General features: G+C 31.0%; 2 protein-coding genes across 2 annotated transcripts in view; one reads left to right on the top strand and one right to left on the bottom strand.

The window, feature by feature from the left end:
* Positions 1–10,829, top strand: part of LOC129913203 (chromatin-remodeling ATPase INO80) — a 53,294-nt gene extending 42,465 nt beyond the window's left edge. Inside the window, exons 14-15 of the mRNA XM_055991759.1 lie at positions 9,070–9,240; positions 10,443–10,829. Coding sequence (XP_055847734.1) covers positions 9,070–9,240; positions 10,443–10,738 — 467 coding nt within the window. The 3' untranslated portion in view covers positions 10,739–10,829. The remainder of the gene's footprint in view (positions 1–9,069; positions 9,241–10,442) is intronic.
* LOC129913207 (uncharacterized) lies at positions 75–1,166 on the bottom strand. Its single transcript, XM_055991763.1, has one exon. The coding sequence runs from the start codon at positions 1,065–1,067 to the stop codon at positions 267–269; it is 801 nt and encodes a 266-aa protein (XP_055847738.1). The 5' UTR covers positions 1,068–1,166; the 3' UTR covers positions 75–266.
* Positions 10,830–12,216: the final 1,387 nt, after the last annotated feature.

Genomic DNA, 12,216 nt, shown 5'->3' with positions numbered 1-12,216 from the left:
AAGTTTAGTTTAGTTTTTTTTGTTTGTTTTTTTTTTTTTTTACAGAATAACTTCATAAATAAACAAATCCTTAATTCAATGTATAATACAATAATTTATTTTTTTACTTAAGTTATCAATGTTTGTTGAATTGCATTTTTGACTTTTGCCTCATTTACGAGTGACAACTTGCCACATATTTTGTCAAAATATTTGAAATAAAAAAAATTGTTAAAAAAATGTCAAAAACAGTGGCAAATTGTTTATCGTGTAAAGTGGCATTAGCTTTAAACTTCATCCAAGTCCTTTGCATACGAATGCACTCTCAAGCCATACGATGACGCTAGTTTTACTTTATTGTTGATCTCCGGTTTCATTTTTTCTAAAACTTTCTCAACTCTAGTAGTCTTGAAATTCGAATCACTCAAATATTCCAATCGTCTTAAATGTTCCTTCCACTGTTGCTTTGTCATCTGAACTCGTTCAATTGGTTCAAAAACTGGTGGTTCTGGTACAGGACAATGTGGTTTAATTGGAAATTTCTTAGGTTTTGCCAAGTCTTCAATGCGATTTGAAATTTGATATTGAAAAGCTCTATAACTAATAGGAAATCTCATATCACGCCAAAAACTCATTTCTGATTCTTCGTGATTCCACCATTTTGGTACTCTTACACATTTGGAAGAGTGAATTACTGTTTTCCTTGAGCTATTTGTGATGGGTTTAAAAGTATAAACATGAGGTGATGATGAATTATATTTTTCACATTTATTCTTTGGAAGTGCAAGTTCATTTAAACGTTCTTGGAGTGGTTTTCTTTGGGATCGTTTTTTTCTTGATTTTGTAGCTTGGTCATTTGGCAAACACTTTTTGGTCATTGATTGATTTATCCATTTGTGAAATCTTTCCCAATCTTCTTCCCTCATAGGACCAGGTTTACGAAATCGTGTTGGCATTGGAGAAGCCTTATGAATTGTCAAGACTTTCGGCTTGGCATTTGCGTCGACCCATTGCTTCCAACGTGGTTTATGGTTTACTATAATATCATTTCTCAAATTTGTTTTGTACTGCGAATTTTTTTTTGACATGCCGAAAATTGAGCGAAAAATTTTGAAAGTTTTACTTGAAATTTAGTTGAAATAGAATATTTCTGTTTTTGTCATAATATAAAAATTTTAAATTTCAAAGCTTTTTAGATAATATTTTTTTAACTGCATTTTTGGTTCTTACTGAAACGTATTTCATCATAAAATGTGATATTTTAGTTTATACATTGAATCTGTATCTCGCATTGACCAGAAAGATACACAAAAATTGTGTTACATTTTTTATAAAAAATATCAATTATTTCACATTCGTTTCATTTGAAACGGGTCATTTCTTCATAAAATTTCTCTGAATATTGGGAATGTGTTTTTTATTAAGCTACTTATAAGTTGTACATATCTGACTTCTTGCTAAGTTGATGAGTTTAAATTAAATCTGGACAAATTAAGACAAATTTTGAAAGATTTATCAGATTTATCATAAGTAGCTATTAGAATGTCAACAGGACAATAAATAATCTTTTCAATCCTAAAAGAGTCAATTCTGTATTTTTATCTAACAACAAACAGTCCAATTTTCCGTATTCAACATAATCGGCTTTACTAGAATTTCTGTTTTTTCTTTGTGTTTTGTCCTCATCCTTCAATTGTTAAATGGCTTAGAACTATCTGGGGTCAATAATGATACATTAAAGATTATGTAGGTAGCTATACACGGCGTGTATACATAGAATGTATGTAGATAAAAAAGTTAGTCTTGGTATGCATTATGCACTTCTATTGAACATTTCACTTTTGGTTAAAAATTTAAATTAAAAAATAATAATTGTTCTTTACTAAAAAAAATATTGTGATGATAAAAAATGTTCCTACAATTTTGTGTTAGTCTATTTTTCGGCGAAACTCAGGTCCTAAAGTCTTAATGTAAGGTTCTGCTGACCAAAACAGCCCTATTCTGCTGTTCCCGTGAATCTCAGATCCGATTCACACATTCGGTTCACTTTAACTCTACCTTGCCATTCTGCTATCCATCGAGTAAACTGCATAAGAAGTAAATTGAAAGGAAAAAAAAATTTGTTTGTGTTTATTTGCATAGAAAAAATAAAAACAGCCGATTAAATGTTAAAAAAATAATTAAAAATGTATGAAAAGTGGCATTTTGCTTAATTTTAACGATGGTGAATTTATTTTTACAACCAAAAGTGACAGATCCGCAACATTTTTTATGCGGATTGCAAATGTATGGAGCAAGTTCATTCACGTGATTAGTGGAATACTGAACAACATTACCGATATTACCGACGCTACGTGAGTTTGGATTCCCCCCGATGATAGCAGAATTGTAATTGGTGAATATTTAGAGATTATTCCCCCCGATGGATAGCAGAATAGGTCTGAAAGAAATATAGATATGTAGTTTATTTTGAAGAGTCTAAAATCGGCGATTGTTTTTAAACAAAAAGGAAGGAATAGTACATCTCATATAAAAGCTTATTTTTCTAAAAACGACTTCTTTGATTTTAAATGAAAACATGCAAAAAATATTATTTAAATAGCTTCAAATTCTTTGAAAGATTTTGGGTGTAATAATTAAGCGGAAATTAACTTAATTTAATCTGAAAAAAATCTTCTTACTTTGTTGTTTTTTACTCAGGTTTTGTTTTTTTTTTTTTTCTAAACTGCAATTAGTTAAGTAGAGTAAAATCTCGAATTGAGGAAATTCTTCTCTCAATGCATCTCAGAATAGTTTTTTTTTTTCTAATGCTCTATACAGGGTGTCCCGTATTACGGAAAAAAAAAAAATAAAAAATACATACATAATCGGTTATATTAACAAAAAAGTTGTGCGTTACTGTAACGGTCTAATGCTCTGGGAAAATATGCACCAGGTAAAATCTTAAAAAAATGTTTTTTTTTGTTTTAGTTCTTAAAAGGCTAAGGATACAAAATTTATTGTCGTTGTTTAAAGTTAATTTTTTTTTATATAAACACAATTACAACAAATATTTGAAATCTTCCTTGATTTTGTTTGCATGTTAGAGTCAGTTTATTTTTTTTTTTGGTTTTGATGCGAATATTACATTATACTGAATTAAGAAAATGTGAGCTTGTTGGTGGGTGTATTTTTAAAAAGCGTTTTTAGAATATTTTTCCCGCTGAAAAATATACACCCTGAAAAGTACTTTCAATTACCAGACTCGTTTCTGAGAAATTAGGAGTTTCGGAAAAGGTAGATTCGAGGATTTTGCAAAAACTATTTTCTAATTTATTTCAATTTTAGAATATTTTCCTCACCTTAGAGAAAAGACTCTGAAAATTTTATACAATTCGTAAAAATTGTTTCTGAAAAATAAGGATTTTAATTTAAAAAACTGCGTGTCGTTGGGCAGATTAAAAAAAAAATGTTATATGTTTCTATTACGTGTTATAACAAATTCTGAAAACTTCATCTAAATCTTGAACAAGATTTCTGAAAAATCGGCATTGTTAGAAAAAATGGACGTGTCGGTGAGTTAAACTATTCTTTTTCTGAAAATAATACACTTTGAAAATTTCAGCGAAATCGCAATCGAGTAGTTCTTAAAACAGTGGGCGGATTGTATTTTTTAATAAAAATAAATTTTAAAAATTTTATATAAATCGGTAACACCGTTTACGAGGAACGAGCATTAAGAAAAGTGGACGTTACTGAGGGAGTCGCCCGCCCCCATTACTCAGGCTGTGCAAGGGGTTCGAGGTCTCAAATTGGACTTGATTTCACTAATTTCCCCAATAACAACCTGCAAAATTTCAGCCTGTCCCAATTTGTTTCCATTTGAAATTCAAAATTTACTGCACTATCTACATAATCGTTCTATATTTTAGATAATAATTTAGTAAAAAAAAGGTGATTTCGACGCCACCTTGTCCATTTAAAAAAATGTTTCTCAACTTTTAACGACTTGTTAATTAAAATACTTTAAACTTTTTATCAATCGATATTTTGTCTAGAAACATTATGTGGCCAGCGTAAACATTTTACCTATCGACAGATTGGCCAGTTGATCCATATAAAAATTCATTAAATAACACAGATCCTGGATGCTTTTATTTTTAAACTAATATCAAAAATATTTAATTACATTTTTTTAAACGCGAGATGTTTTGCCTTTTTCTAAATACATATTTTCCGAAAAAAGTGGGTGAGTGTCAGATTATAAATTATACCGCAAGATGTTTAGGAAATGCAACCGCCTTATGCTGGTCTGGTAGGCTCTTAAAGTATCCTATTACAAAATGCAGGATTCGGTTTTCTATTTTTAGACAAAAAAAAAAAACACTAAAACAAATATGATGTTTTAAAAAAACGATAAAAAGCATATAATTGTTTCCATACCACATGCTCCATTGATCCGTGGGTTATAGTAATTGCTCTCATATCTAAGAAATTAAAAAAAGGAAATAAAAAGCATATGTTCGCACGTCCACACCTTTGACCAAGACTATTCGATTATTACACATTTAATCGAACAATTTTACGGCAGAAGGTTGATTTATAACTCAAATGATAGCATTATTAACCCATCAGAGGTAATCCATCTTTTTTTGCTTCCCAAATGAAAAAAAGAGAATAGATTACCTTTTTTATACAGCCATGTCATGTGTGTCATGGGCATTTGTTCTTCAATGCATATTCCCCATCAACCAGCCGTATGCACATCAACTGACATTTCTTTGATTCGCGAAATCATTCTGGATCTCAATGTTTTTTTTGTTTTGCTTGTTGTTTTTGTTTGTCTCCTAACAGTAAAACATTTTTCCATTCATATTCAATGAATCAAGAAGCAGAAGAAGATTGCCTACTTTTTCTTATCCGTCCCTAACAAGGTTCCAATTGAATTCCAGCAAAAGTTTTTTATACTGAATTCAAATAACCACGCAACACAGGGGAGCAGGTATAGCAGCATAGGTACAGCAAAACGTAAAGAATTCATTAAATCCGTTGCATGTTCCCCTACCATCACCAAATCTATTTATGCATCAAAAAATTCTTCACCATGGACTAGAAGTCACAGAAAATAACGAAATACAGTGGTCCAAATCATTTTAAAAATTATTATGGAATATTGGTGCATTTTTTCTATTCAATATGTCTCAAGTCATAAAACTACATAAGAAAATTTATGGACATAATTCACACATTCTGAAACTGAATCTGTTAACTCAGACGTTTTTCAACGTAGCAAAAAAAAAAAAAAAAAACTTGTATCTGGCTAAGTTGATTAATATGGCAGAAATTCATCGTCAAGCGAAACGAAATTTATTTAAAAAAAATTATCAACATATATAACAAGCGTGTTCTACTGTTAAATAAAAGCTTACTCAGGTGCTTGAGGCTCTTCAATACCCGTGACTTCTACTTAAGAGTTTTGACATTAAACACCAAAGTTTGTGTAAAAAAAATATCAAAACTTGACTTATATCATTTTTAATCAATAATTTTGAACCCACAAGAAAAACTTTCTTCAAAAGTTTTATCAATATAAAATTTGTTGTTTATTTTATTCAAGGAATGTTTTGGGCTTCTTTGGATATAAAAATATGAATTCAGTTTTTATTTATTTTTTTTTACAAAAAGTAGGTCTTTTCAGTTAAAGTGATTTTGTTTAATACCTTAACTGTATCCTACCCTGTGAATAATTGGAATAAATAAGCCAACTTGGTTTTATAATACTTAGCAGCCATAATTTTCGATCTACAAATTAAGTTAGATAAATCACTTTTTTTCAAACTAGGGAGTCAGTTTAAATTACTTGGATTTTAACCTTTGAGATTAATCATATTTGTATAGACTCTTAACGATTTTAAGAAAAAAAGTTTATGTACTCTACTGAATATAAAAGTGTATGCATGCAGACACTTTTGCAAGTCTAAAATGTAGTTAATGTAAAAATATTTAACTGACTGCTATGAACAAATGAGTGAATCTTCATATATTTTTATTTGGCGTTGACTAAAGACTATCTAGTCTCTATAATGTTTCCTGAACATACCCAATGAGGTTTCAATAATTTCGTAGTTGTTTTGTCTAAAAAAAAACTTCAATTGAATTTTTTGCCAAACCTTTCTTATAATTTCTTAGCCCAGTAACCTTGTCGATTCTGTAGTTTTAGTTCTAATTTTTGATAGAGTTATTGATAATAAAGGAGCGAATAGTTCAGTCTTTGTTTTTGGCAAAACTTGTCTAATAAGACCTTAAAACTAATAAAATTTCCCAATAGTGGAATCTGAAATCATCAAAATAATGTTGTTTTCAAGTTATTGTTTTTTGTTTAATTTAGTTTCGTTGAATTGAAATCGTACAATACTGATTTTAGCACTAGTATAATACATTTAGTGGTGATTTTTTAATTTTGAAAATCAATATCTTTGAAACCATTAGTTTAACAGAGATGACTAAAGACTCCGATTACACTGGTCGGCAAAAAAACAAAAAAAGCCGGGAGCAAGAACTCTGTAAGGTGATTTCAATTGACTTGAGTGTGCTGAATTCAAAACTGTTAACAGATGAAGGGTCCAGGGGAAAAACGGCACATGTCCACTTTTTGTCAAAAACCAATGATTATTTCTTGTAGTATTTACTGAGCACTATCTGATGGTATCCTTACTTTTAGAAAACAAATTTAAGCTTTGCTAAGAAAATAAATAACTGACGTGCCTTTAGTATTAAGTTGTGAGAAGAACAAAATTTTAAAATGCGTTTTTTTTCGGAATGAGCTATAATGGACTTGTGCTGTTTTTCCCCTGGACCCTTCAGATTTATTCCATCACGTCTAGTTTTTGAGCTCTGCTCATCACTATTTTCGCTATAAAGTCCCAAAAACTAATCTTGAACGAAATTTTTTTTGCCGGTTGATCTAAAATAGGTATATATTTTTCTGTAATATTTTGCTTTTTTATCCAAATCAGGAGTCCCAAACTGGAATTTGCTTCATATATGCTTAAAAAAACCATAAGTTACCTTAACCACCAAGATTTTGAGATTCATAAATTTCTATACTAAATATCTTTTACAAAAAAATAGTTTTGAAAAAAAAAAAATAAAAATATTTAAGACGATAAAATATGGCTTTTGGAGATTGCGTAAGTAGTTTTGCAAAAAAAAAATTAACGGTGATGAAATTCAACGCCAAAAGGAGGTACCAACAAAATGCGTTTTTGACCTGTTAATATTCAAATATTTCGGAAACGTGACGTGCCAGTGAAATTTTGACTTCAGATACGGAATCAGCACACAAAAATCCTTTCGAAAAATATGGTTTGGTTTAAGCTCTATTTTCGTTGCTGACCAGTGTTATTGGAAATGTTATTAGTTTTAAAGCCGTGCTAGACGATTAAAAAAAAAAAGTCCTTTAGACATAAACTCAACAAAAACAAATCTTTGTTTTTTTTGCATTTTTGACAATATTGCGTTCGACACTCGTCCGAAAACTTAGGGCGTTCATTGACCCATTATTATAAATTACAGTGCCAAAAATCAATATTAAATTATATTATATAAAACAAATTATATAAAACAAAATTAATATTAAAATTAAGAAAAAAATTAAAAATTGATTATATATACAGGGTGTCCGGTAGAAAATGGATAAGCCTGAAATGGCTGATAGGTGCACTTTTGACTGTTCTGAAACCGAATAGAAAAAGTTTCTATCGCAACCAGTTTAGAAAATATTAGCTTTTTTTCGTTCAGTGTACTTTAAATTTCATCATCTTACGTTTTCTTTAACCACAAACACGAATGAATGAATTTTATTAATTTTTTATTTTTATAATTTTCTACAATAATTGGCCCAATACATAAGAAGTTAAAAGTTTTTAAAACTGTTGCATCTTTTCTTTAAAAAAAATTTTGAAATTTGTTTTTCGATACAAAATGTGAAAAAAAAAATTTTTATGAAAATTTTCAAACACCTGTCGTATAAAAAAAATCCATAGGAACGTAGGTGGCCAACTTTTTTGAAAATATGCGCGTCCAAAGGGGATTGCAGAATGGTAAAAGTTTTTATCAAATCTAGAGTTACTAGGAAGTTATTGGTACCAAAGTGCAAAAAAAGGCTATTAATTTAATAAATTATTTTTACTGTAAAATCTTAAGTTTTTCAAATTTCTGAAACAAATGCATGGATTCCATCAGTTTTTTTAGTCAGTCATATTTTACAATGATTCTTCTTGCACATAACTATTAAAAAGTGTTATAACCGTTGAACAATGGCTATAAAAAAATAATTTAACTTTTTTTTTTTAATGCAAAGTAGAAAAAAAAATATTTGCAAATTACTCGTTTACTTATTGGCCATAGCATGAACCTAAAAGTTTAATATAATTTTTACAGTAAATATTTTTTTTTAACAATTTTTTTTATAAATAAACATTGTGTGTTTTCGGTTTTTTGGTCTCTAATTTTTATTTGACACTTTTTTTTTACTAAATTTAAGTTCATGCAATGCGTATAAATATATTTTATTGGAAAAAAATTTCTTTTTTGCTGGTAATAAATATTCTGGACTTGGGCATTGCACGGCTCAAACTGTAGACGCCAACTTTAAAGAGCTGTAGAGCCTCCATTTTGTTTTTATTTTACTTCAAAAATATTGTATCAATACTTCATAATGTCAATAATATCATATACTTTTCAAAATTTCTATAAATGCTTTCGGTTTTCCAAAAAAAAAATTATTGAAAAAGCTGTCTTCCAAAGGGATTTCCCCCCTTAAGGAGATTTTAGACAAAAAAAGTTCTGGTATGTTGTGGAAGATTTCCTTCTTTCATACAAAAGCTTTCAATAAATCAAAAAATTAATTTAGTTGCATATTTTCATGATGTTTTATAAAAAAATAAAATTTTGAAGTTTTTTTTTTATATTAAAAAAAACTGCCGTGGGTTTATCATTACACCATAAACCATGAAAAAAGTGATTTTTTTTAAATCCAAAAATAGATTTATACTTTTTAAACATAATGAACTAATTATAATGTTCAAATATCCTTATTTCTATTTCTAGGCATGTTCAACCACTTCGAATCAATTGGACGTTCCCGCAGACGTCATCATCCTAGGGGAACCAAACGTGGTCGACCGCGAGGATCTCGTCGCGGTGGCGGAAATGGTTCCCTTTGCAGAACAGACACAACTCCAGTCAGATCTACCCCATCCAATGAATCCAATTTCGGTGGTAAGTAACCTAATTCCTTAATCGATCCCAAAAAAATGAAGAATTCCTTAAAAAAATATATACCTTCCTACCCTACATGGATGTACATTTTTTTAAGTACCTAATGTATCAAAACGGAAACCCTCAAGTAGCATCATCTTAATCACGAATCACCAAAATAAAGCATTTAAGACAGTCACGTTTGTACATCGTCAGTCGACTTTCCTTCTCAAACCCAACAAGGACCTGTCAGTCGTTTATGCCATAACACTTCAATATTAGTGTATATTCCCTCTTCCTTCACGGAGACAGACTCCCCCATAACAAATCTACATACAGCCTGATGCTCATGTTACATTGTTTGATGTATACGACTTAACCGCACGTGCTTCCCCCATCTTTATTTCATTACTCTCTGGAATTTCGTATGTGTGCGCTAGGGATAAATATATCTCACACTTCCACCATCCAGATACAGTCAAGTCATACAAATATTTGCACAGATCATATCCTGGGATAACGAACAAGTATCCCGAATATTTTGCCAATGATTGTGTCCGATAATAAAATGCAGACATTTAGTCTGTCCTGTCCCTACATTATATTTTGTAGAAAATCCTCCGAACAAGGACGAATGTACTTAACGACTAATGGATGTTTATGATTAAGTATCATTGCGTTTGGAAATTGCGTTCGGCGTTCGTTGTCCTGGGTGATGTCATCCAATGGCTGGCCAATAATAATGTGGAGGCTTGTTGTTTAAGCAGCTTATAGAAATGCATTTCTCTCTGCTTTAGTCTGTTCGTGGAACATTTGCACGCACTGCAGAGCGTTAATTGAATAAATCGGCTTATGGATGATTGTGTCGAACCCGAAATACATTTGTGCAGGATAATTGCAGTAAGCTCATTGCTTGCATCGATCTGGAAGCCACAGATCCGGCATGTGCCGATTTTCTGTATATACCTACTCCTCCGCACACCAGAAACGTGCTCCCAACCTATGCAAAACAGATTCCAAAATGTCCTGCCGTAACCATCAAAACCAAAACCGACAAAACCGAAACGTGCCTAATGCATTTGTTGCATAATTTTAATTTTTCTCTATTAAAGTCATTAGTGACTTGTATATAAAATGTAATTTCTTCCTTGTGTTTCCCGAGCGTGTTTAGCTTTAATGAATACGACTTTAATAATTATTTTTTTCTACCCTTCAATTTATAGGTACAACAACAGAACATCTCACAAATACCGGTGAGGGTGCATTTGTGCCGACCATTCCACCCGTGAAAAGAGGTCCTGGACGACCAAGATTAAAACCAGGTGGTCCACCTAATCCTGGAACGCGTGGTATTTCAAGGCCGCGAAAACCAATTGGACCATTGGTAGTTCCATTGGGTCAGAGTCCTGCAGCTACACCGGTTAATCGCAGTCCAGCAATTAGTCCAGCTCCAAGTCCGGCATCAGAACGTAGCTCTGCGGCTGGTAGTTATTTTCAGTCTAACGAGGGTGAAAATTGAAAAAATATTCTTTTATTATTTAATAATGTATTTTTGTTTTTTAAGGAAAAATCATTTATTTGTAGAAAGTCTTGTTTTACACTTTTAAAAATAAAAATTAAAAAAAAAAACATATGTATGATTTTAACTTGAGTATTTAAGAATAAATAAAACTTATTGCCTTCAAAATTAATTTGTTTATTATTTTAGGTTTTGATTATAGGAAGAAAAGATTATAAAGGCTTAAAACTTAAACTTTGTTTAATTTTATTTTAAATTGATATTTTACAAAATTTGCTTCGAAAAAGGTGCTGCGAAGCATGACTTTCGACTTGGGGTGCAACTAGAGTAGGGTTGCAATTTTTTCTCGAGACCTTGTTGGGACATTTTGGTTTTTGGTTTTGGTCAGTTTTCAACTGACTTGAAAAAGAAATGCAATTCTTTTAATCCATCTGATTTGGGAGTGAGATTGCGATGACGTCACAGTAGAACTGTCAAAAGCCTAACGAACATTATTATCTTGTTTTTCTTTTTATCGTCATTCGCAGATATACTTCACAAATTATTTTGAAGCTATTGGAATGTGTCAGAAGTAGGAAAAATTATTAGCAGAATATGAATGATGAGGAAATTAAGGATAAACGGCAGTGGCGTACGTTGAGTCGCCGGGGCCCCAGGGCAAGACTAAATTTTGGGGCCCCTGAAAAATTAATTTTGGGGCCCCCAAAATTAAATATTTAGAGGCCCCTAAAATAAAAATTTTTGAAGTTTAGAATTGATAGTTCTTGGGGCCTCTGTTATGAAGTAATAAATACATATATTTGATCAGACAAAATTTATTTCTTTTGGGGCCCCTGAAAAATTATTTTTGGGGCCTCAAAATTAAGTGCTTAGAGGCCCCTATAATATATAATATAATTTTTTTGAAGCCAAGAATTAATAGGTATTGGGGCCTCTGTTCTGACGTAATATTCGGAATGCCACCAATAACGTAATGTTTTTATTTTGGGCCCTGATGTATTCATTTTGGGGCCCCTAAATTGATATTTAATTTTCCATTTGATTGTTTTGAACCACTTAAGTAATAGCTTTTGAGGATCCTCAAATAATGTTTGTCATGCCATCAGAAAATTTGATGAATATTTTTGGGCTCCTTAGTAATAGATTTTGGAGCCCCCAAATTAATATTTGATTGCTTCTCAACTAACGGGGTTCCTGAAAAATTATTTTTTGGGACCCTTCATATTATATATTTGTGGAACTCCGAAGTCATATTTTTTGGGGCTCCTAAAGTAATATTTAGTAATCCATCAACAAATGTAATTTTATTTTAAATCCAATTTTTTTTTAATTTATTTTTTTTGACGCCTTGAAGTAAAGGCTTTTTAGGCCTCTGGCCTGAAGTTGTTTGCTTTTTTGGGGCCCCAAATATGTATTGACTTGAAGGAATATTTGGTATGCCATTACTAAAACTTTTTTTGCTTTTTTGGGGCCCCTAA

Source organism: Episyrphus balteatus, chromosome 3 (assembly GCF_945859705.1).
Source record: "Episyrphus balteatus chromosome 3, idEpiBalt1.1, whole genome shotgun sequence".
NCBI lineage: Eukaryota > Metazoa > Arthropoda > Insecta > Diptera > Syrphidae > Episyrphus > Episyrphus balteatus.
This window is presented reverse-complemented; position numbering and strand designations above follow the sequence as displayed.